Below are 26,625 nucleotides of genomic sequence, written 5' to 3'. Positions count from 1 at the left end.
GGAATTTTGACCAGTTGTGCCCAGTTATGCTTTTGGTGCCCAAGTAAAACAATCTAATTCTTCTCACATCTGACAGCCTTAAAACTTTAAAACAGACATCATCCATACTCATATCCCCAAGTTTTTTTTTTCTTTCCCAAAGTTCACATACTCAGTTTCAGCAACTGATCTTTGAATGAGATCTATTCATTCACCTCTGGATTATGCCTTCCCTGCAGGACCTTCCTAGCAATCCCTACATTAGCCAAGGATCTAGTCTTTACACTTGTGCCTTCTCTGTGTTTTAAGAGGCTATTCCTTGACCAAATCCACCTTCCAATCCTGCTTCCTGCCTTCTGACCGTATTGCTCAGGCCATATGAAGATGTGCTTCTACCTAATGTGAGGTAGGTTTTATATCATCACAGCCTACTATGAGGCTGGTTCTATGGACAGGACCTTGGACACCCTAATCACCTGCCTCCTTTAGTGGCCCTCTTTCCAACCACAGATTCTCAGCCTGGTTCTGTTCTTCAGCAGTTAGCATACCCCATCACTGTGATTCTAAATCCTCAAATACCTGCTTTCCCCATCCCCAAATGCCTGTTTCCTTAGCCCCACTCTCCTCAACCCTACCCCACTAATAATTCCCAGATCTGCCTGCCCCTCCTATTGTGCTCTGCTCAGAATGCTTCATAGTTAGCAAACTTGCTTTCATTTCAGTCTTTCCCTTTTGTCTTCCAACTTTTGCAGCTCACTGAGACCTGGTTCTCTCTTGATGGTGCTATATTTTTGGCCCACTTTTCCAGTACTTGTTACACTTCATCATACTCCCTGGCTTGCTAGTCATCCATGAGTTGGAATACAGCTTGCTCCCCATTGCTCCTTACAGAATCTCTCTCTACTGCCATCCCTCAGCAACCTCGCCTGCTTTGAGGTCCTCACTGTTTAAAGTTATTGCTCAGTAGAGATTCTGGTGGCCATTATCTGTGGATCCCCAGGACACTCTTCTTCCTTCCTTAATAAGTTCAGTGCCTGGTTTACGGTCTTTCAATCACAGTTCCAACTATCATAAGAGATTTCAGCATACATATTTATGCTCCCTCATAACTTTCGTATAATTCCATCTTTCCCTCACCTCTAAACTTATTCCTAATCTTCACTATGTCCTTCAATCCCTCTATCTCTCAATACTTTCCTAGACCAGAATCCCTGTATTGGATATACTCTCCTCTCTTCCCTCTCTTGCTCCCTTAGTGAATTAGAATCAGTGTACACTACCCTGAATTTAAATACCTTAGTCCCTTCAACAAAACCGTGTTGACTGGGTTCACCAGAAATTTGTCATGTCTCAACCAGACCCTCCTTAAAGTAAGGTAATCCTTTTATACCTCTATAATCAGTTTTCTAATCACAGCATAATGGCTGACCCAAATATTCTCATCACTTTTCAAGCCTCCCTGCATCTACCTTCTCAGCTGAGGACTTTACCTCATACTTCACTAAAAAAGTTGAGAACATTTGTTGAGCGTTCCATCTTCCCTCCTCATCTTACAGCTCTATCCCTGCTCCTCACATCACATCACATTCTTCACTGTCTTCTCCTTTATTCCTGTTTCACATAAAAAGGTGGTCCTTTTCCTTGTTAAGGAAAATCTTTCAAGATGTATCTTTGGTCTCATCTACCTCCATCTCTAGCAGATTGTCTCCTCTATCATTTTCCCTCTAATTTTCAAGTTCTCTCTATCTACTAGTTCTTTCTTTGCTGCCTACAAACATGCACCTATTCTTACAAAGAAAAAAAAACCCCTCACATGATGCCACTAGCTTCACTAGCAATAATCTTATATAACTTTTCCCCTTTGTGGATAAAAAATCCTTTAGAAAGCCATCTATAGAGTGTACGCCCAGTTCCTTCCTTCTCACTTGCTTCTCTTGGAAGCTTTAGCTTATTAACTTTCTTATTCAATTAAAACTACTCTCCCCAGAGTTACCAATGATCTCCTAATTGCCAAATGGAATAAATTGTTTTTTCTCAGTCTTTGTCCTTCTTGACTACCCTGCAACTTTTGACAGCGTCAGTCATGCTCTTCTCCTGGATATTCATGACTTTCTAGGTTTTCAGGCTAGTGTTCTCCCCTGGTTCACTTTCTTGCCTCCCTAATTGCTCTTTCTCACTCTTATTTGTTGGTTCTTCATCCAGGTCATATTCACTAAGCTTTGTCCTGGGCTCTCTTCATTTCTTCCTCTATGCTAACTCAGTTGGTGATCTCATCTATTTCTGTGGGTTCAATTATGGTCTCTTTTTTTTTGATGATTTCTACATCTATATATCCAACCCTATTTTCTCACTGACCTTCAATCCCACATCACCAGTTGCCTCTTGGTCATCTCAAACTGGATGTCTTATAGGCATCTCCAACTTAAAATAGAACCCTTTTTATCTTTCACTCCAAAGCCTTTGTTCTCCCAACTTTCCTATTACTGTCAAGGGAACTGGCATCCTCCTAGTTACTTAGGCATCCTGGCTTGCAACTTGGAGTCATCCTTAACTCCTCCCTTGTACCCACTCCTCATGCCTGTCTAGTTTGTTGCCAGATCTTATCATTTCTACTTTCACATCTTTTGTATATGACTCCTTTTCTCCTCCAATATTGCCACTATACTAGTGTAAGTCCTCATCACCTCATGTCTGGATTTTTGGAATAACCCTCGGTTAGGCTTCCAGCTTCAGGTCTCTTCCTACTCCAGTCTTTCACTCAGCTATAAAAATTGTTTTCCTAAAGTGTAGGTCTGACCATGTCAATCTACTATAGACTCCCCTACTTAATGAACTTCAGCAGTTTCCTAATAAACTCCAGTGGTTCCCTGTTACCATCAGGATCATATATCAAATGCTCTATTTGACATTTAAAATCCTTTACAACCTAACTTCTTCCTACCTTTTCAGTCCTCTGACACTTGACACACTTCTGTGTAGTTTATAATCTATCCATATTGGCCTACTTGGTGTTTCTTGCATAATACTCTAATGCCTTTTCATTTAATGTCCCCCATATTTGAAATGTACACCTTCCACACCTCTGCTTTCCCTTAATTCTTTTAATAAAGCTCAAATCCTACTTCTATAGGAGACCTTTCTCACTCCCAGTTTCTATCAATCAGTGTAGCCTAACATTGTATTTAGCATGTATTACCAATGAGGTTATAGGTCATAGTGAAGGGATGTTTGAAGTCATATAATGAAACCTCCCTTTTTTTACACATGAGATAGCTGGTCTTAGAACAATAAAGTGATAACCCAAGACCACAGTTTCAGAGGCAGAATTCAGACTCAAGACCAAGTTAAGCTCAACACTTTACCAATTTGTCTAGGACAAACAGTGCAAATCGATAACGAATTGAACCCACAATTAAGCAAGAACAGCATGAGCTTCTTCTTCATTCTGGAAAACTGAGAAGTTCTTAATAAGAATTTATTTGACAGTTTCCAATCACTTGAATTCTCTTTCCCAAAAGCTTAATAAACTTCAACATTTAAGAGTTTCCTATTGTAAAATTTCTCTAATTTTTTAAAAAAATTATTTTACTTGTTCAGTAATTCAAATTAGCAATGTTCTTCAAACTTTCTGTAATAGGTAATTCAGGCTTTCAAGTGTCTGAAGCATAAAAATCTTCAGTAGTCATTCAAGACATGCTGAAAACTGTATTAAGCTTATTAATGTGAATGGATAAAACATAAATAGGCCCAAAAATAACTGCATCCTTCCCCATTTACTGTTTTTAATTGTAAGAATTTTATCTTTGAAGAATTATAAATTTAATAAAATATTGAGAGAGTATATGATAAATGTCTCTACTTAATCATTTATATGAAATATACCACATTTTAATAAAGTATTTTATAAGTGACCTCAATTGATATTTAACTTGAAGCTTCCAAATCTAAATTCACACTATACAAATGTAGATATTTTACATGTAATTTTTAATGGTCATTCCTGCTGAAAGGTATTGCATAAATTTTTCTGTCCAGTTTTTCAGGAAGGAGGAGAACAATAGCACTTATCATTTGCTGTTTGTAGTTACAGGGTACATTTTAAAACATGTATGTGTGTGTCTATGCACATATGTATATGGATGTGTGTATATATGGCATACAAAGAGATTTGTCTGAAACATTTTTGATGAGATTATTGAGTTCAGAATTTTTTTTGTCTGTCTTCATTTCTTTAAGGGAATTAGAAAATATTGACTCATTTTTCATATTCTTAATGTCTGAGTAGTGCTAAGCTGAAGTGTTAATGGAAGCATTGAAACTCATTTTTTTTCAAATATTTAATTAGGTAGGCAATTGTGGTAGTCCTTTTTTCTTTGTAGACAAAATATTTAATTTTAACCAACATATAAAATATTAAATGAATGATGCTTCATAAAGTTCAGGGTTTTTAAAAATATTTTATTTAATAATATTGCTCCATTAGCCTAAAAAAAGTGAAACTTGCTGCTAACATGATCAATTGATAATTTCTGTAGTTTGAAGGCAATATGATAATTCATACCACCTAAAACTAAATTCAAGAAGCGTTTGTTAAGCATGTGGAAGTTTGTAAGTCAGGTGTTGAGTACATAAAGTCAGAGATGAAAAATAATATCAGTTGTCAAAGATCGTTAATTATACTGAAGTTTATAGCATTTAAATACTTAAGAAATACAACAAGTCCACACCTTATCAGAGACCTAAATAAGCCAATTATGCTTGCTATCTCACCACGTAATGTCAGGTATATTTTCAAAACAAAGCAAAAACCTAGATTAACCAGAGTGCTCTTTTAAGTCAGTGTTTGGGTTAATTGAATTTTCTTTGTCACTGAGGAAAAAAATCTAAATTTTTTTTTTTAATTTTAAATCTCAGTGAAAATCTTTCCAAGATACGTATTGGCCCACTTTCTTGCTTTAGTTAATGTAGTATAATAAACATAATTTAAACTTTCTTCATTTGGGGCATTGCAATGCCTTAGGGACATTTTCCTCAGCATCAGTTTTCATTGTTAACATCTGGTTAATTAAAGGTTCTGGCAAGCTGGATTCTACTTCATCAAGGTTTTATTTTATCACCCAATTTTTGTTCCTAGTTCTAACTAATTAGCTACTTTGATTCTATTAAGTTAATAGCAATCATTAGGTGACCTTTCATGTTTGGTTGTAAATTTGAACTGAAAAAAATAGATTATGGTTTAGTTATTGTTAATTTAGCATTCAAGTTCTACTGCATTTGCCATTGATAAATAAAACACAAGGCAACTAAATCTGTAAAGATATTTTGGGGATGTGGTTTTTATCAAGTTGCTACAAGAATGTTCTATACCCAGTTTTTCAGCAAACAAAACTTGGAAAAGGTTAATGATTAAAGTAGTCATTTAGAGGAAATGAATTTCTGATAGTTATAAATAAATTGCTCATTTATCTAAAAGGAAAGTTAAAATTGCTAATGGGGAGAGAGAGGAACGGAGGGTAAAGGAGAGAGGAAGGGAGGGAAGGAGGGAGAGAGAGAGAGAGAGGTAGAGAGAGAGAAGGAGAAAGGCGACACTATGAGAACAGAGCCATAGCTCTGTATCCTATATAACTTTTTTCTCAGTCTCCACCTAAATTATATCTTCAATATTAATATATCTGTCAATTATCAATGACCCAGTTATTCGTAATGATCTATTCTTGGCTTGTGGACAAGCCATAATTCAACTTCCCTTGATTTTTTGCTCAGACTGACCTTAAGGGTCATCATTGACTCTTGAATCTCTTACATTGGTTTAAAGAATGTGTAGGGCTCTCAACTCTAGTAGTACAAAAGACTGACTAGGCCTTATATGGCTAATGTACCTATGTAAAAAAGATGAATAGCCTTGTCACACATAAATGCAATGCTTCCGCAAATTTGTAAAAGACAGTTAGTACCTAGCAACTTAACTCATTTTGAAAAACTTAATAATCTTGATTTAATAGAGAGAGCATGTTTTAAATTAATGTAGGAACAAGAGACCTCCCAATTTATTTTCCATAGTCGTCAAAATACATCACATGGAATAGAGATAGAGATATGCTTCACAACATAATCTATGTAAAGTATGTGTGTGTGTACACATGTAATGCAAATAGAAAAATTTATATGAAAAATTTCAGTCTTAGCAGTGCTAAGATTTCAACATATGATCCAAATCAATTCTACATTAGAAATAAGCATTACTAATATTTCTTAAAGACAAGTTAAAAATGAAAGTATTTTTAAAGAACAGTTAGATTTTCATTAAATGAGCATTGGAAATTTAAGTACTTAGTTTATTGTTTTTCATTATAGATAATATCTTTTTATTTTTTAAATTTAAAATCTTAAATTTAATCAGAATGCCAGGACTTATTTCTCACAAAATCCTCCATCTTTAAATTTATTAACATTACCAAATTTTATGTACTAATATAATAGTTAATGACATCCTAACCTTGAGAAGACACACTGAATAAGAAATCTATTGAAAACACTTCTACAGCCTGGCTAGATCCAATAATTTTTGCCAGTAGCATTAAATTAAACATATACTGGAACCTACGAATTTTTTTCTCTTCATAAATCTGAAGAATATCTGATAAATATAGAAGGATTATTTTATTTCATATCACTTGTACTTTTTTGTTTTATAAGGAAGTTAAGATTATCAACTGAACCTTTAAAAAGTTAAGCTTTTCCATATGCCTGAGTTACTTTGGTTAACATTTATTTGTGTGATTACAAATTCTACTGGTGTGTGTGTGGGGGTGTGGGGGTGTGTGTGTGGGGGGGTGTGTACATATACCCACATACACACAGTTGAATCCACATATGAAGACATCTGTTCTGTCAGGCATGTTTAGGTAATTGTTTTGACAAATAAATACTGTTTTCACTATATATATTAAGCTATAATCTAATGCTTTGAGAATTTTTTTTTCAGTTTATTAGCTAGATATGGCTGTTGCTAAGTGATCTAACAAAACATTTTATTCTAAAATAATGTGTTTTGTATAGTGTGTGTATGCACTAGACAAAGTGAGCGATAAATATGACTCCTTTATTTTGGGGGGGGGGGTTAACACAAGTTGCTACTACAGTGCATTATTAACTTTTTTCCACTAAGTGAATGATCTTTTAACTTAAATAATAAACATGTTGCAGTATTTTTGTGATGACGTTGGTTGCATATTCAGATATCATGAGAATAATGTTTACATTTTCACACATGGCTCTTTATTAAAGTATCAGTATTTTAGAAGACAAATTGTTACCAAGAACTCAGTAACTAAAAAGTAATTGTAATTAAAGGTAGATGTTTAATTTACATGGAATCAACTTGTTGGCTATGTTCGACAGATGAGAAAAGTGGATAATTTTATGTAAAAATAAACTTCATTTCACCATTTCTTCAAAATTCAGACATTTTTTGATTGTTGGAAGTGTTCTTTGAATTGTACTCATTGAACTTGTTGGAATTTTTGTTATATTTTCTCTTTTCCCCCAAGAAGATGAGAGGGGAAAGAAAATATCCTACAGCGTATGAATATGGACAGAATACCTCTTACTACTCATGTGAATTTCTCCCGGTCACCATCTTGATTTCAATTCATAAATTTGTTTTTCACATGCTTATGCATGCATACTTACATGCATTACCTAATTGATCTTAAATTCCATTAAGTTCGAATGAGTGGGAGATGATTTGGTTCTTAGGATTCTTTTCTCGTTATATTACATTTTATTTTGTTTTGTTTTGTCTAAATGATCCGTTGAAGGCTTATAAAGGTTGATTTGCTCCTGAACTGCTTTGTTCCCAGACATTGCCATCTTCCCCAACTACCACCAAGTCCTCTCCATCTGATCCCATGACCACCTCCAGAGCCAATCAGGTACAGTATCATCCTATCATCTACACCATACTTTTCACGGGTGATCGCTTGCAAACTGGAGAAAAAGATATGGTGGGTTAAGGATTTATTCGTTCATTCACATGTATGCACCCATGATCACAGATACCAAATGATATTAGTGCCGTAATTTAAAGTTCACATTTTATGAAACAGATGGTAAATTATTTGGCAACTTATTCGAATTGTGAATCTCCTGATAAAAACGAATATATTCAAAAGTGTAGTGCCCTCCCCCATTAGATTGTAACTGCTAAAAAAGGGCAAAAGTTTCTTCATTGGATATTTTTTCTTCATATACATTTAAGGATTTCTTTTTCCTAGGAAGAAGTTTATTCCTGCACATCAAATTTCAATACATAAATAACTGTGCCAGAAGGTGCATATTTTTGAGCCAATTAAGATTGAAATATGCTTTTAACTGAGGTGTATCTTGCTATAAAAATTAATTCATGTAGTTGAAAAACATTAGCTTTTATAATGAATAAAACAAAATTAAAGTTATTTTGAGCATTTTAACAAAAATACCTTGTTATGATCTTAAAGTATTACTATTTGCTATTTATAGTAAAAAAGCAAAACTAATATTTACCAAGTATTCTGATTAAATTGCATCTATGTTTCATATTTGTGATTTTTAGTGATTTCCTTATAAATTTAGGTTTGGTGGGGTAAATTTTTTAGAATTTAATGTAAAATTTCTTGACATCCAGCTCTTCACTACATTTGTTCTTCTTGAATCTTTAATAATACACAGTTACAAAACTTCTAAAACTTAATGGTCTTCCACATATATTTTGATTTAATCTAAATAAGTACTCGAAAATTTTCATTCCTATTTAATTACAAATTGTTTACTGGTGATGAAATTTAAGATTTTTTTTTTTTAACTTGAATCCTAAGAAAATTTTTGTTCATGAACTGTTTCTTTATACAGATAATTCTCAATATGAATTATTGATATTACATTATCTAATGATAAATGTGTTGAATTTGATTAGTATATATGAAAAATATGCAGACAATAAATTTGTGTTTCTTGAATGGATTATGTTTAAATCATATAGCTGAATGCTGCTACAATCCCGTAATACAGGATTGTTCAATCATATCTGGAAACAAAACTAAGATTTCAAGAACTATTATGTAAGTAGAAGTTTAATTCTAGTTTTGTGTAGCTCCATTCCCATCAATGTGGTGTCTGCTTTCATGTATTTTAACTGATGAGTATATATAGTAGTAAACAGCTCATTTTAGTATATTGTGTGAGCTTTAAAATACAAGTATAGCTGTATTTGGAATTGAAACATATGTGAGTGTTTAGGTAACAGTATTGATTCTGTTTCCTTAAAATTTGTTTTGTATTATTAAATTATTTTAAATACTCATGTTTTTCTAATAATAGTTTAGTCTAAATGTAGATGTTAACATGTTTATATCCAGTTTTTACTGTCACAATGCAAGTTGGACAATGCTTTCTCATCCTCAAAATCAATCTGTTAGGTTATTTAAAAAATAATAGTAGTATATACTTCTAACATTCTATCCTTAACCATTAGATGTGAAAAATTATTCTTTATTCTTAACATCTGTTTTTCTTTTCTTATGCAAATGAACAGAATATTTTCCTCACAATATTAAACAGGATATAAAGGAAAGTCATATAAGAACATTGTCCCAAGGAGCTACTTTTGTCATTAATCTTTAATGTTCCTATTAGTTTGTAATTTTATCACCTACAATATATTCTAGTAACATCTAACCATTTTAATAGATAACATCATAGCATGTGATGAGGCATTTAAGTCTTAGTTGTTCATCTGGGATGAGTGAAATAGTTATTGATTATATTAGTGATACTAGTTTCAATGATTTAAACACTATTTAATATTAATTAATGTTATTATTAATATTAATGATTTAAATACTAGTGATTAGTATTGAACTTCAATATGTTAAATCGATTCTGCACTATTTGCCTGTTTTTCTTTAAATAACCAGCATAAGTATTAGAGACGTTTGCTTGCCTTCGCAGCGGGTAGGGGAGGAGGTGTAGAGAGGGAGACAATTTGGAACTGAAATTAAGAGAAAAAATGAATGTTTAATTTTTTTTAAGGAAAAAAGGAAATTTATATATTTTAGTGTTTTTTTTTTTTACTTGTACTAACTTTTAACAAAATACAGGAATAATATGCTTTTTAAAAAGAAAAAAAATTCTGGGTTTGGTAGCACATTCCTATAATCCCTCTCTAACAGAGTATGGCTCATCTGGGCTAAGGAATTATGAGCTACAGTAGGGCTAAAGCCAATTAGGTGTCTAAACTAATGCTGAATTAATGTAGTGAACCTCCCAGAGTAAGATGACACCACGCTGCCTAAGGAGCCCAGATCCAGACTGAGTAGGTCAAAATTTCCATGACAATCTGTAATGGAAGGTATTCTCTGGAGAATTCTTTTGCAATTAAAAACAAAAACTAAAACTCCTTATTTGTCTTGTATGAACAGCCAGAATTTTTCTGTCAATATTTACTTAAAGTGTGTCTAGAATAAATTATTATATAATGTTTCTGAAACCCAAAATTGTCATTTGAGATAGTATTTGCTAATAGGCTCATGTATATAGATTTGTACCTGATACGAGAGGAGGCATGGTTAAGCGAAACAGATGCCGAATTTGTAGTCACAGGACAAATCATGTAGTTGCCATATTTGGAGCTTCACAAACCATCTATATAACATTTGACCAAGAGTAATCCATCCTCTGCTTTAAGACCTCAAATGAAGGCTGCCACTTGAGACCACCCAGTCTACTTTCAAACAACTCTAATTATTAGGAAGATTTTCCTGGTGTCAGATTTGAATTTACTTCTTTTCAGCTTCTACCCATTGCTTTTGTTTTTGCTCTCTGGGACCAAATAGAAAAAAGTTTTATCTAACTTTTATGTGTCAACCCTTCAAATGCGAAATGAGAGCTCTAATGTTCCCACTGAATTTTATCTTCTTTTGGATGAATATCATCCTGAATGCTGTCTCCGGTACACCATTCAACTTACCAATGTCCTTCTTTAAACTATGGTGCCCAGAATTGAACCCAGTATTCTAGATGTTGACAAACGATGGCAGAGTACAAAAGACCTGTCACTTCCTGATTCCTGAAAGCTTTGCCATTGTATTCCAAGACAGGATTAACATTTTTTTTGGCCAGCATATCACATACTATGGATTCTTACTAAACTGGCAATCCTAAAACGACTAGATCTTTGTCCGTCATGCCTCCCTCATTGTGCACTTGGGATGTTTATCCTTTGCACACAAGTATTCTTCTCGCTGTATGTCATTTGAAGATTCGAGTCTGCCCCTTCTGCCTTTGTTTACATTATTGAGTAGTATGTTAAATAGCACTGTGCTATCACAGATGACTCAGGCATCCCACGTCACTTGCCAAATGGCCATTGGCCTGTTAATGACTTTGCTCTTCAAAGGCAGATAGTGAATAAGCTCTGAATCTTTCTGACCGCGTGATCTCCTGATTTACAGCTCTCCATTTTTTTTCCACAAGAAAATTAGGAGACAGTTAGTAAATGTGTCCATAAACATTTAATAAGTACCTACTATACGTTAGATACTGTGCTAAGTGCTGGAAATATAAAGGAAGGAAAAACACAGCTCCTGCCTTCAGGGAGTGCACAGCCTGAGGTGGAAGACAGCGTGCCAACACATATATATGAACAAGATATAGAGAAGATACATTGGAAGTAATCCTCAGAGTGAAGGCAGTAGTTATCAAGGGGCATCAGTAAAGACTATTCTACAAAGTAGAACACTCTGGAAAAGTCTAAGTGATACACACACACACACACACACACACACACACTCACACACACACACACACACGCACACATACACATCATTCCTTTGATCTACCAGTCTAGTAGTAGTCATCTCACAAAAGGAAATAAGATTAGTCAAATATGACAAAGTCTTGACAAATTCCTGCCAGTTCTTTGTGATCACCACTTTTCTAGATGTTTACTAATCATCTCTTTAATGATCCACTCTAATTTTTCTTGCCCCTCCCCACCCAGAATCAAGGACAAATTCGTTGGCCTATAATTTGTAGGCTTTCTTCTCTTCCCTTTTTGAAAACTGTGACATTTGTCCAGCTCCAGATATAAGGTAGTGAGTACCTTACCCATTTACAAGCTCTTTCATATACCATTGACAGTGTCACAAGCACATCTGAGAGTTCTTTCAGTACCTAAGGATATCATTAATCCATGCTAGGTGATTTGAATTCATTAAGAGTATCTTAGTGCTCTCTTAACTACTTACCTTGGCTGTTAACCCTGTTAGACATTTTAGTAATGTCATGTCTAGTGTAAATCTCATTGTTCTTGACAGATGAGAAAAAAATTTTAAATGAGCATTGCATTTTCTCATGTTCATCAGTTATCAAAGTATCATCCATTCCCACAGAAAATAATGATCCTTTTTGTCACTAGCTTTCCTCACTATTCTTAGCTCATTCTGAGCTTTAATACTAATACTAGTTTTACAGAACCTTGATAGTCATCCTGTTTTCTGACAGAATATATTCTATATTCACATTAAGACTGGATTCTTCAGACAACTTCTATTTTTCCACTTCATTGTAATTATTTACCTTTGCCTCTTCAGATTTTCATTCTTAAGGGTTGCCCTCCTCTCCTCGGCTGACTTCCCCTGGAGATTTCTATTCAGTGGTATCCTGCCTATCCTTCCTCTCAACCCTTTTAGCAAAAAACTGCTTTTTCTTTCTTTTCAAAAACTCTTAAGGGGAAGTAGTAGCTACTACCCAACAACCAATTTGCTTCTGTTCCTGAGAATGAGGCACAGAGTAAAGTTTCCCATGGCTGGATTCTCTACCTTTTGATAGATGAAATTATCCCATCATATCAAGCAGTTATTATCTACTCTATTTTTGTCAGAAAGAGCTTCAGCTGGATAATTCAAGTCAGCTGTCACTGCTCTATAATGTCTCTATGTCCTGCTTATAGTCTGTTTCCTGAACTCATGGTCTGAAGTATACATCTTTGACAAATGTACCCTCTACCATGTTTCTGTCTCTGGATCCTCATCTTAATATACAATGCTGTCTTCTTTCCTCTTGTACTTTGGGAAGGAATTGGAATAGTCTAATAAAGGTGAAAGATGTTGACTAGATAGACATAAGATAGATGTGTCCAGCATGCGTGCACTCGCCAAGATCTGGCTGTATAACAAAGCATTTCCGAGTTTCTAAGAAGTAAGTTTCATTCTACTTACAAATTATACTAACAGGAATAGCTTTCATACATTCTTAAATACTTTGCTTTAGAGCTGACAACCAATCCTGATTGGTTCCAACAATTCCAAAAAATAAGGAATTTTTTTCTTATGAAAAAACCAAGACAAATCTTATATTAAGGTACATAGGATAGCAAGTGACAAAACCTGTGCTTGAAATTCTGTGCTTTTCTCCTAATTCTTATGCTCAAGTTTTTGTTGTTTTTGTTGTCATTTTGTATTTTGTAGGGGTGTTTTTGGGTTGGGGGCACATTGAATAATCTTCCTGTCTCAGTCAAGCTCAAAATGCAGAGGTGGTTCATGGGTCTGATCCCTGCACTGGTTGGCTCAGGAATTTGACCAACTCCATTTCTTTCCTAGACTAATTCATCCCTTCTCAGGTGATTTGCTGCATATTTTGGAAACTCTTGAGAATTTTCTTGAAGAAATAATAATTACATACACTTTGATGTATGTATCGTTAGCACTTAGTCCTGACATATATACTATAAGGACATGCATTAGGCCTTTTTGGACCTAACAGAATATAGAATTTAGTGCCTATTAAATATCACTCAATTGAATAGAATAAGACAAATACTAGGATGTTATTTGAAGAAACTTATTTTCTTTTCTCTTTGGACTATTCAATGAAATTACTTTAAAGGTGAGGGAAAAGGGGAAGCATTTATTCAAAATTGGAAAACTGTAGTGTTCTAGTTTAAAGGAGAATGATTATATTGAATATATGTTTTTTTAAATGTTTCAGATAAATTGTTTTTAAAGTTTGTTCAGAGAAAATACCCTGGTAGAATATTAGGGAACATGATACTGGTGAACTATGGAATAAGAGGTAAGAATGAACAGTCAGTCAGTCAGTGAACATACATCAGTCACTCACTATGAACCAAGTAGACATAAGTGTCAGGGATATGAGGAAGGGAAAACACAGTTACAGCCTTCAAAGAACTGGGTTCTAAGGAAGAAGACTGTATAAGAGTAACTCTCTTTATCTGTCTGTCTGTCTGTCTATCTGTCTGTAATACAATATAAATGGAAGGGAAACGCAGATGGAAGGCACTAACAGTGGGGAAGTGGGAGGGGCAGGAGATAGATTTTGAGCTGAATCTTAAAGGAAACCAGGGAAAGTAATGAGGAAGATTATTGTAGGCACCAGAGATTGTGCAAAGGCCTTGAGTCAGGAAATGGAATATCATGTGTGTTAGGAACAACAGGAAGGACATTGTAACGGGGTCATATAATGAGTGGTGAGTAGTAGAGTATAAGAAAACTGGATAACAAAAGATCCAGGTTGTAAAGGGCTCTAAATTCAAAACAAAGGATTTTATATTGGATCTTGGAGGTAATAAGAAGTTACTGGAGTTTTATTGAGTGGTGGGGCAGATTGCATAATCAGACCAGCACTTTTTAGGAAAATCACTTTGGTAAGTGAGTGGAGATTAAACTGGAGAGGGAAGATGGTTTGAGGCAGTGTAATGCTAATAGATTTTACAGGCAGGTAGACAAATTACAAGAATATTACAATAGTCCAGATTTGAGGTGAAAAGGGCCTGCACCAAGGTAGTCTAAGTAGAAAGAAAGATAATGTTATATGAGGTTAGAAATTACAAGATTTGGCAATTAATTTGATGTGTAGAGTGTATATAAATGAGGAGTTGAGAATAACACTGAGATTGTGTACATAGGTGGATAGGTTAGTGTTGCTTTTGACAATAATAACAAAGTTCGGGGGAGAAAGATTTTGGTGAAAAGATACTGACTTGTATTTTGGATATGGTACATTTGAGATGTCAGTGGAACACCTAAATCAGTTTGTCCCAAAGGTAGCTGGTGATGCAAGGCTGGAGCTCAGGATTAGTGCGAGATATACGGATCTTGGGAATCATCTGCATAGAGATAATAGAAATGCATGAAATCATCAAGTGAGATTATAGAGAAGAAAAGTCACTAGACGGAGCCTTGGAAAACACTCCCAGTTAATGGGTGTAACCTGAATGAAAATACAGAAAAGAAGAGTTCAAAGAACACTTAACCTGTGAGATTTTAGACAAGTCCTTACACCTCCCTGCAGCCCAGACCATCTCCAGTCATCCTGATCTATGTCTTGCCACTGTACTCAGATTGCTCTGGAGAGAGTGAGGGGCTGCCTCATCGAAATCCAACTTCACTTGCAAGTCAAGACATCACCTTCCTGATGTCTTTGGTCCTCTAGAAGGAAGGGCAAACAAACAGCAGTCCTCATCTATAAAAACAAAAGAGTTGGACTCAAAGACTTCTGAGATCCCTTCCAGAAATGATCTTATAATTTCCACTTTTTCAAGGTTTGACATAAGACTTTTCAGAATAACTAATAAAATAATCCTGTTCATTGTGTGCAGTTTAACCTGTTGTCTAGTAATTGTGGGATTTCAGGAGAGTTGCATTTTATTTAGAGACTCTTCAGTTAAGATACATTCCACTTACAGGGGAATAACTTTTGGTAAAGGAAATATTTAATTTCTCTTAATGATTTGCTTGAAAATTCATTTTAATTGATCTATGGTAAAGGTTTAAAAACATTAAGTGTTTTAGATTCCAGATTCATTAAACTTTTTTGAAAAGTAAAAAATGTTTGAGTCTCCAACAAGTTAATAAGCATTTAATTTATGTTGCAAATGATATATTCAATTGCTTTCATGCTTCTATAATTTTTCATGTTAGTTATTCATTGTTAATTTATCTTAATAATTAATGTTAGGAAAATAATGCATGCCATTTTGTTCTTAATTGTAATAATTTGAGATATCAAATTATTAGCTTCCCTTTCACAGTAAGACACTAAAATGCAGTCTTCTATTTTAAAACTTTTTAAAAGAATTAATACTTCTTAGAACAAATTATGCTGAAGTTATTCCATTGAAAAAATAATTGAGTTGTGCTAGAATGGTATGCTTCTGTAATCCCTGCTAGTAAGAGAGGCTGAAGCTTATGAATCCTGTAAATTAGGGAGGTCTGAACTGCAATAGGCCCGAAGCTTATTGCTAAGTCTGGCACCAATGAAGTAAGCCCTGAGGAGCAGTGGCCACTGAGGCTGCCTTAGAAAGGGCAAATCAGCACAGGTCAGATTAGGATCCGTCATGACTCTATTATCTTTCCAGCTTGGACAAAATAGGAAAATAGGGACACTCCATATCAAGGAAGGAAGAGAAAAATTTGAGTTAAATTTTTTTTATGTCTAGTATGTTGCTAATTTGACATAAGTAATGTAGCTAAAAGAAAACACATCAGGATTAAATATTGTACAGCTTTTATTGATCATAACATGTTTGCTAATATCAAATGAACTTTGAAAGAATGTATATATCAGTGGTTCATATAGTCTTATATAGAAAGTGATAAGTTTCATAATTTCATGTGTACATTCAAATAAGGTCTGCATATATATATGATTAATTTATTCATAATATTACAAAAAGTGAATTTAATATATTCTTATATTCTTCCAACTAATAGTAAGCTTAGATGCTGGTGCTCAATTACTTTTGAATAATTGATTTTCTAAGTGATAATCTACTTATTTACATCTTACTCAGACTCATAACTGCTGATCAACTGAGTACATCTTTTGGCATAATCTTTCTTAGTTGTTAACCTAAGCACAAGGCATGTATAAGATACATTAGTCTGTATCCATTCAATTAGAAGATGCATAAAGGGAAAATAAGACTGGAAAGTCAGATTGAGGCCAGAAACACAAAAACCTTTGTATACCAGGAGGAATTTGAACTTTATTCACTTGATCCTTGAAAGTTATTGGCAGTCTTTTGTTTTAAGCAGAGTATACTTAAATTTTAAAGAAAGTGTACTATAAACTTAGGTTTGGTCATACTGAGTTAGAAGAGTCAGCAGAGCTTCAGGAGATAGTTTGGATACATGGGCCTAATGGTAAAGGAAAGTGACATCAGAACTAAAATTTGGGCACCATCTTCACAGAAGTGATAACTTTAGGCTTTTGGAAAATACAAGAGATCTGAAATAAGAACATGAATCAGCACATATTTATTAAGCATTCACTCTTGTGTCAAACAACAAGTTCATCTGTAACTACGTACAAAATAAATGTAAAGAGAATTAATACAAAGTTCAATGCAGGGCAGTTGGAGGGAGAATAGGACACTAGCAGGTGCTGCTGTCAAGTGAAAAATTTCTTCTTAAAATATAAACTTCTTCAAGATCTCTAGACAGTTTATCTTTTAGGTTCTGTTTAACCTTCACAGTACGTCAGACAAAATAATGAAATCATCCTGTTGAAGACTTAACTCCAGAAAGTTAAAAATTATTCCCAGGTCTATGTTCTCTACTTCAAGTTGGAAAAAAAGTAGTTTTTCTCCTTGTATTCATGATCCTTTATTGATTCATGATTTCTATATATTGGATGAGGTAATTCTCTTTAAAAAAAGTACAAGAGAGTTAAGATAATGAATTTTGCCAACAACTGACTTTGTCACCTACTCTGCTTAATTATGATAGTTTGAAATTACGATTTACCGCAGATAATCTGCTCCTGAATAATCAAGAGTTGACTGAATATTTATGTAATATTATTCCTGAGAATTGAGTTTATAGTCTCTAGCCAAAATGGAGCCATTTTTTTCATGTTAGGTAATTCTCAACTATTGTATAAATTTAACCAATAATTATAAAGGCTTCCTTTATAATTACAAATAATCATAGACAGCCAGGTGGTGCAAATGGATAGTACTGGACCTGAAGTCAGGATGACAAGTTCAATTCCTGCCTCTGACACTGTGTATGTGGTCCTGAACAAGTCACTTAACATCTCAGGCTCAGTTTCCTTATTTGCAAAATGGAAAAAATAATAAATAACCCCTGTCTTACCAGGTTGTGAGAATTAGATATGATGAAATACTAGCTGTACAATTATGTGGGTAGCTAAGTAGCACAGTGGATAAAATGCTGGGCCTGGAATCAGGAAGATCTGAATTTACATCTTCATTAATTGTGTAACCCTGAATAAGTCACTTAACTCTGTGTGCCTCAGTTTCCTCAGCTGTGAAATGGTGAGCCCCATTTGCCAAAAAGAACCCCCAAAAGAGGTAATGAGTCTGACAGAACTGAAAAATGACCAAAATATCAATATAATCATATACATATGCAACTTTCGAAAAACTTAAAGCTAAGCTTTGTTATGCATTAAATTGGTAGGAGATAATCATCAGTAATAGCTGTTAGAATTCAGTTATACAATACATGGTAACCAATAGTCTTACCTTGGTAAGATTATGGTCAAAAATTTGTAGTTAACTGGTAAATAAATGTTACTTAGATTTTTACCCAGTAATTAACCTGTGTTATTACTTTCTATCTATGTTGAGTTGAAAAAAAAAATTTTATGCTCAAAACCGTTATTTACTTTTTTAAAAAATATATATCTTTAGAGTCTTTTGAAGATTAGGTTGGAAAAGTTTGTCAGTCTTGTCAGAAACCAAAATATTTTCCCCCACAAGTTATGTTTAGTTTTAAACTGATTTTATATTAAGAACTCTGAGCATTTTTCTTATTCTGTGCCCCCAGAATACTGGTCTTAGAAGGGATCTATCTTTTTATATCTCTAAATATATTCTTCAAATAGTGTTCTTCATTTAGGTTAGCTGAGCACATGAATTGTGCTGATAAATGGGCTCTTTATTCACTCTAGATTTTAGTTTAATCTGTTTAAGCAAGAACCAGGATGGAATAATACATCAAACAGTGTTCATTTGCAGAAAAAAATTGCTAATCCCTAATCACTTATTATTTAAAAGCTTAGAGTATAGATTTAGAGCTTGAAGGAACATTAAAGTCAATCTAGTCCAACTTTTTTATTTCATAGATGAGAAAAATAAAGCCAAAAGAGATTAAGTCATTTGGCCAACGTCACATTAGGTGTAAGTTGTAGAGCCAGGATTTGAACTAAGGTCCACTGACTTTTAGTGCAGTGCTCTTTCCTCTTGATTTATCTGGAAATCTGAATACTCCTCTTACTGTGCTTTTCTTGAACCTTTTCTCTCTCCTGCATTTTTTTTCCTCCCTCTCTGAAAGCTTCCTCTCAGTCCCCTTTACTGGGTCATTATTCATGTTTCTCCCATGAACCATGTCTCTGCCAAGTTGTCTGTCCAGATCTGTTTCCTTCTCTCTTCAAGGGTTCTTAACTTTTCTGTCAGTCAGATTCCTTATCAGAATAATGTTTTTAAGCAATTGAAAGAAATGCTAAATTTCAACTAGAGGTTCATGAAAATAAATATGTAACTTTTTTCTTCTTCTTCCAAGTTTGCAAACTGTACGGAGATCTATTCCCAAGGTCCATGGACCTCAGGTTAGGGACCCCTGCACCCTTTTTCTGTGACCTTATCATCTCCTAGGGGTCCAGTTTTCATTTCTAGAAGATCACTTCCAAATCTGTATATCTGGCCCTAATGTCTCTCCTCAGTTCCAGTTAAATATCACTAACTGCTTCTGGAAAACTCCACCGGGCTATCCATTAAGTATGTCAAAATAAATATATCTCGGACAGAACTGATTCTCCTTCGTGTAAACCAACCACTCCAAACTTCAGCATTGCTAAGGAGGAGACAATAAATTGGGAGTCATACTTGGCTTCTCATCCTCTATGCTCCCCTTTCCATTCCCTTGCCAGATCTTAAGTCTTTCTCCACAGCATTTCTCACATCAATCTCCTCCTCTTCTCTCCAACTGATCTTCCACCCTGCCAGAATAACCTTCCTAAAACATAAATTTGATTGTGCTACTCACCTGCTCAAGAAACTTCGGTGGTCCCCACAGCCTCTAGTACAAAACACACATTCATCAGCTTGGCATGTGAAGCTTTTGACAGTCCATTTCCAGCCAGTCTCTCCAGATTTATTTTGCATTACTCCCCTTCTCACATGCTACGTTCAGACGAAAGGTTCTACTTTCTATTCCTACAATTGGTTATTTCATCTCTTCCTCTTTGCCTTTGTCCCCTTCCCCCCAGAAATATTTTTCCCACTTCTGACCTATATCCTTCATTAGGAACAAATAAGACATTCATTTAAATGATGTGACATTGTGTTTGTGACACATGTAACATGATTGTGTATGGGTATAATAAATTGGGCATGCTCATCCATTTTTCAGGTAAGGAAAATCTTTTGTCTTACATTTTGAGAGAAATTGGAGAGAATAAAATAAATGATATTTTATTCCTTTTCTCTCTTGTCTTCTCCTTCCCCATCCCAACTCCAGTCATCCCAATGCATAAAAATATGTAGAAACTGCAAGGATTGCCTTTAACAAGGTTACAACAAAGAATAAGACTCATTAAAACATACATACACACACACACACACTTTGTGTATGAGCAAAGAATGTCTTTGATGCGTTTTTCTTGTATTGATCTGTTAATTTTATCTTTTGTCCACATAAGCCATCTCTAAGTCACATGAAATAACTGGATTATTACCCAGTAGCAATTATTTGCCTATTTTAGCAATCTGTCAAGATCACAATAAAATTATCAATTTATATATATGTGTGTGTGTGTGTGTGTGTGTGTGTGTGTGTGTGTGTGTGTGTGTGTGTGTGTGTGTGTGTGTGTGTATATAGTCTAGAGAAGATTTTCTTAACTTGTTTTGTTTCATGAATCCTTTTGGCAGTCTGGTGAAACCTCTGAACCTTTCATAGAATAAAGAAATAAAAGACATAAGGTTGCAAAGGAAAACACCTAATTTGAAATACATTTATCAAAATATTAAAAAGTGAAAACGTTCTGGAACCAAAGAACAAAAGGATTAAGGATTTGGGGTAATTAAGCTGACTAATTTTGTCACTGTAATTCAGTTGCTTTTTGAATAAATTCTACTGCAGCCTTAAAATAATCACAGCTAAGTGAAATAGGAAGAGGAATTAGTATAGATCAAGTGGGAATTTTGGAAGGAGTCTTATATTCAATTGTTTTTTTTTATTAGTAACAATAAGTAGCTTATAAAATACCTGAAATAGCCAGTGCTTATTTAGTTTTGTCCAAATAAGAAAATGCTAAAAAAGCAAAGGCTTACAAGTTACAGTGCTACGTATAATCAGTGTAATTATATTTATATATTTTAGTAGCTCCTCTTTTTTAAAAATAGCCTTTTAAGGAAAATTGCTCTTTTAGAAATTTGACCTTTAAACTTAGAGCTTTAAGAGGGATTGGTAGAGTATTAAATATATTTCTCATTTGATACTCATATAATAATAAAACAAAAAATAATAAACATCAAACTTTATAATAACACATTATACATATAATACAGGAATGGGATTAAAAAATGCGTAAATTGCTCTTCTGATCCCCAAAGCTATATAACAGGCTTATTTGATAAAAAAATAAATTTGTTCATGAAAGTGCTTATTTAGGTTTTTCATATTTTATAAACCTTACTAGGGTTCATAAACCAATTTTCCATAATAGCTCTTTTAGATAATTTAGTGGAATTGATTTTTGTACAATACTAAGTACTTAATTTGTCCTGGTAAAAATGTTATGCTAATTTAATTCTGAGGTCATCTTAACTCTTGTAATATGTGTCTGTGTTTAATACATACATATATACACAAATATCTATATATATCTATAAATCTATCGATATAGATAGATATATAGATATATACAACCAGGCGTTTAGAACAGGCCAATTAAAAATAAGGTTTTTTAAGGTTATTTTCTAAATTATTAAAAATTTATTTTAAATAACATTACATTTACTTTTGAAGTAAAGTTTTTTTTTGTTGTTTTATTTTTTAACTTTTGAGGCAACAGCTATTTTATGCAAGGATGACTATAGCTAAAGGAAACTCTGTACTACTTTGTCTCAAACTAGACCATTAATAGATGACCAAAGACACATTTTTTCCAAAGAGATAACTTGAGAATAACATCTAGTCTTTCTTTCTCTGTCCTTCGTGCTTTGAGAGTAATAAATCTGCAGCCTCCAAGAACACTTTGGAGTTGGCCTGCTGCAATTCACTCCACCCCTAAGCACCAAGAGGAAATAATATTTTTCTTGGTTAGGTTCCAGCAACCTCTGTCTTGCTGTCAACTCTTTGGAAATAGGAATCCTTGGGTCAGTAACTACATTCACTTTTAGATTTTTATCATGTGGCATTCTTTAATAGAGTTTAAAAATGAAGATGAATGAATACATAAAATTAAAAAACAGAAGAGATAATTAACATTAATTTCATTCATTTCAGTAGAATAACATTTTTATTGGTATAGAATTAATATTATTAATCAGTCCCACAAGGATCCTTTCCTTTCACGTTATCTCTGGGATTTGGACAAGTTGTTTTTCGGCGCTCAACTACACAGTCCATAGCCCTTTTCCTTCCAGGATGCGAAAGGATCCTTTTTCTCCCTTTGGTACTGGTGCTAGAAATCAAGTGAAAAGAGTAAACATTTTTTTTTTTCCTGAAGACAAAAATTAGAACTAATTTAATGTCATCTTTTATCAGCTGGTTTACTTCATTTTTTCTAAGTTTTTCTGTCTATAAGGTCGACTTCAGAGTAAAATTCAATAGATTTAGCACAAATAGATTAAAAATATTTTTTCAGAAAAAATAGTATGTAAATATGAGGCATTATTATTAGTACCATTTCTGTGTAATATCTAGACTGTTGGTGGTGTTCTTATTATTTCTCATTAATTGTTTGCAAAAATTCAATGTCTCAGTAATTTTAAAAAGGCAAGTCATCTTATAAAGAATTCTGTTAATAGTGTTCATTCAGTCACCATTCATTCATTCAGAATTATATGCTTATTGTGTTCTAGGTGTCATTTGACATAAAAGATATAATTATGTTGGTGGTTTGTGCTCTAAGAAGTTGTATAGGGAAACCGAGTCTCGCTCATAGTAATGGTTCACGATAGAAGTAACAAGTGCCTTTATTCAATGCAGTTCAATTCAGCAAACATTTATTGAGCCCTTCCTTTTTCCAGGCACTGTGGTAGGGACTAGGGATACAAAGATAACAAAGAACTTACATTTGCCTGAGCTTGGGTCATCGAAGTTTATGAGAGAGATTTCAGAAACAGAATGGTAACTTACTTGGTGGGAGGTAGAGTGGTGACAAGGGAAGCAGACAAATCTAAAAGTGTCCTGCAACTACTAAGTAGTTAATAAACAGTTTGTTTTTTCTTTATTGACTAAAGATAACCCCAAGCTTACAAGCATGGGGAACTGGGGATATTGTTCTGCCTTCACCAGAGACAGGAATTCAGGCAGAGGAGCAGATTTAGAGCAGAGATTGTAGAAGGATTCTAATGAGACTGGACGATGCTAAATGTAGAGTAGTCCTGAGTTTACATCCTTATTCTTCTGCGTTACTAGCTGTGTTGATTATGACTCAGAGTATTAGAAACATGGATAACTGGAGTGAGTACTTTATCAGTAAGGATAAGGAAGTCAGATTTGGGAACAAAAATGATGAATCAGTTTAGTTTTCCATATGTTGATCTTGAGTTACATGGTAGGACATTTAGGTGGAAAGGCCTGGTGAACAATTGAAAATGGGAATCTAGAAGTGATATTTCTAAAGATAATTGTATTTGCCAAGTTGAAGGCAAAATTAGATTACTCAACTAGAATATGCATCTATAGCTCATCATATGTTCATTATACGAGCATCTTTGATTATAAATCTGTTACTATATATATGTTAGTATATGTTACTATATGTTCTTTCTCAAACTGATTTTTATATTTACACATAGTTCATAGCATAGTTCAAAGAAAAACAAAAGTTTCCACTGAAATTTCTGTGAAGTATACACGTGTGTATATGATATATACATGTAAATACATATATACATATATCTTTTAAGTGTGGCTATGGCATATAGCATACTTCTGTTACCAAATATAATAACGAAAAATGCATCTTTAAGAAAGAAAAAATCCAAATATTCTTCCTAAATTGTACAGTTTAAGTGATTTTGAAAATTTTTAAGAAATGGAAAGTGTTAATTATGAAAATAAAAGAAAGTGAGCCATTGTTGTAATGATGTAGATGCCATATTTGCAATTCCATAGGAGAATTTAGACCTAGTGCCAAAATAATAAAATGTACACACAACATAGTTAATGTGATTTGCATAAAATAACTTATTCTTTTCCCATATATTGTTATAGTGACTTTGGATAAAATGTCAAATATTTATATCTCATTGGCCTTCTGTATTTATAAATATATTTTTCATAATTTATTATACTTATGACATCTTGTTCACACTTTTTTATTAGGTAATTAGAAATTTAGCAAGTACAATTTTTTTAGAAAAAAGAGAAATGTAAAAACTTGAGTATGTCACCCTGATTAGTAAATTTGTCTTCATTAAAAAAAGTTTAAAAACATATTGCCATTTGGTGCAGTCTTTAAATCTCTTTAAAATTATTCTGTCGGAAAATGTTCCAGATATTGTGAAAAAATTCCTTACATATTTTTAATTTTATATCTCTCATTCCATCATAAAGTAGTATATTTTCATGACCCTGTATGTGCACAGAATAAAAGGTCAAGATATCACTTACTCATCTTCTCATTTTACTGTTCATCCTAGTTAGTGTATAATTGATTACAATTAGCAATAGTGAAAATGATGACATTTCTGTCAAATGACATTCAACAAAGAAATGCTTTATTATCTGTGTATGCTGGATGAAAATAGAAGGCACCAATTTGACATTCCTAAGAAATGACTTTAAGAGAAATAAAAATTGTTCTGTAGAATAAAAGGACCAGTATATACAATACCAATAAAACCAAATTCTATCTTAATAATAATTGTCCATGTGTAAAAAGCAAACGAGATCATAACAGCAGAAACTATTAGTGTAAAGGTTAACCTTTAGTGAATAGATGCTTCTAGAGAATCATTATAATAAATCAGACAGCCTATCTAGAACTCACATCTATCCTTCAACACCCACAGCTTGATTTAAGGGTGGGAGAGCGGTGAAATCTTGAGAGATGTAATTATGTTCCTAAAATTGTTGTATGAGAGTGTCATTCTAATTTAATACATACCTAATGGCATTATGTAGATTTTTGTGGTTAGCAAGTTAATAAAAATATCATGTATGTAATGCCAGTAACAGCAGCGTTCAGCAAACAACTTATTTCAGCCTACTCAGTTTTGATGATCTGGGATGATGAAAATGAAGACTTGATTCTTCCTCTATATCAGTAACAGAGCAAAAAGTGTGTGTTTGAATTACTTGCTATGTGTCATATACTCCTTGATACTTATCAAGATAATAGCTACAAGAAAATTATATTTGCAAAAGGATAAAAATGAGACAAATAGCTTTTTTGCATGTTCGAATTATTTTACAAAATATATTTGTGAAATCATATGACAATGATCAAGAGCTTACACCCAAAACCCTGAAAGCTGGACCAACACCTCCTTAATGTTGAGAAGGCATACCTAATGTCATACATAATGTGTGTTGTATGTTCAAGAATGTCCTAGATCCAGATAATGGAATTCAGGGTGTTATGAACTGCTAAAAGGCTTGTTTGCTGACCTCACCAAAGATTTATTTACTTATTTACCCCAAAATAGCAGGTGCCCTAGCATTTACCGATAAGGAATATTTATCTAAATAGTTGCTTCTTCTTCAGCACACTTACCCATCATGGTCTCTGATTCTGACCACAAACGTGGAGGGAGTATTTATAATTAGCTATTTTTACTAAAATAATGACTCCTTTGAGGAGAGTATCCTTGTGACATTATTATGATGTAACCATGTGCAATGTGACTTCCTAAAGGCCTTTGCAAAGTTCTTCCCCCCTCCATTAAAAAAGCAAGCAAAGTAGAATAAAGTTAATATCAGTCATGTTAGCCAAGTGCCAAATAATATGCTGAGTGTGTAGAATATCAGCCTTAAATATCCTTAAATTTTATAGCATATATCTTTATGTCATGGCACTTTGGATTTCTGTATTGCTTTGAACAATCTGCCAGATTTTGAGTGTGAGTAAACATATAGGATTATTAAAAATCTTTTTTAAAAAAGCAGGTTGTTGAGATCATTTATGTTTATGGGTGATTGTTTGAAATTGTTAGGTATTTAAATTTTGAAGTATCAGTAATTCTCTATTTTGGTTTAAATAATAATTTTGACTATGTTATTTTAAATAATAGTTATGACAAAATATCAGGTTGATTTTATAGTCTTAGAACATGTTGATAGATCAAAGAATTTTATGTACAGAATTTTTAAATTACAATGCCAGTGTTTGATTTGAGATAATGTGTTCAGAATGTTTATGTGTTTATAGTATTCCTTTATATAGGAT

At 33.6% G+C, this 26,625-nt stretch overlaps 1 protein-coding gene across 5 annotated transcripts in view; it reads left to right on the top strand.

Annotated features, from left to right (window-relative positions):
• The window catches only part of NOVA1 (NOVA alternative splicing regulator 1), a 166,031-nt gene that overhangs the window by 135,300 nt on the left and 4,106 nt on the right, over positions 1 to 26,625 (top strand). For 4 of the 5 annotated variants that reach the window (XM_072623103.1, XM_072623104.1, XM_072623106.1 and 1 more), the window contains one exon: positions 7,842 to 7,913. The exons of the other annotated variant lie outside the window; for it this stretch is intronic. In XM_072623103.1, coding sequence (XP_072479204.1) covers positions 7,842 to 7,913 — 72 coding nt within the window. The remainder of the gene's footprint in view (positions 1 to 7,841; positions 7,914 to 26,625) is intronic. 5 annotated transcript variants of the gene reach the window in all.

The sequence above is a fragment of the Notamacropus eugenii genome, chromosome 7 (assembly GCF_028372415.1).
Source record: "Notamacropus eugenii isolate mMacEug1 chromosome 7, mMacEug1.pri_v2, whole genome shotgun sequence".
NCBI lineage: Eukaryota > Metazoa > Chordata > Mammalia > Diprotodontia > Macropodidae > Notamacropus > Notamacropus eugenii.
The sequence above is the reverse complement of the archived record's forward strand: the minus strand, read 5'-3'. Positions and strand labels throughout refer to the sequence as shown.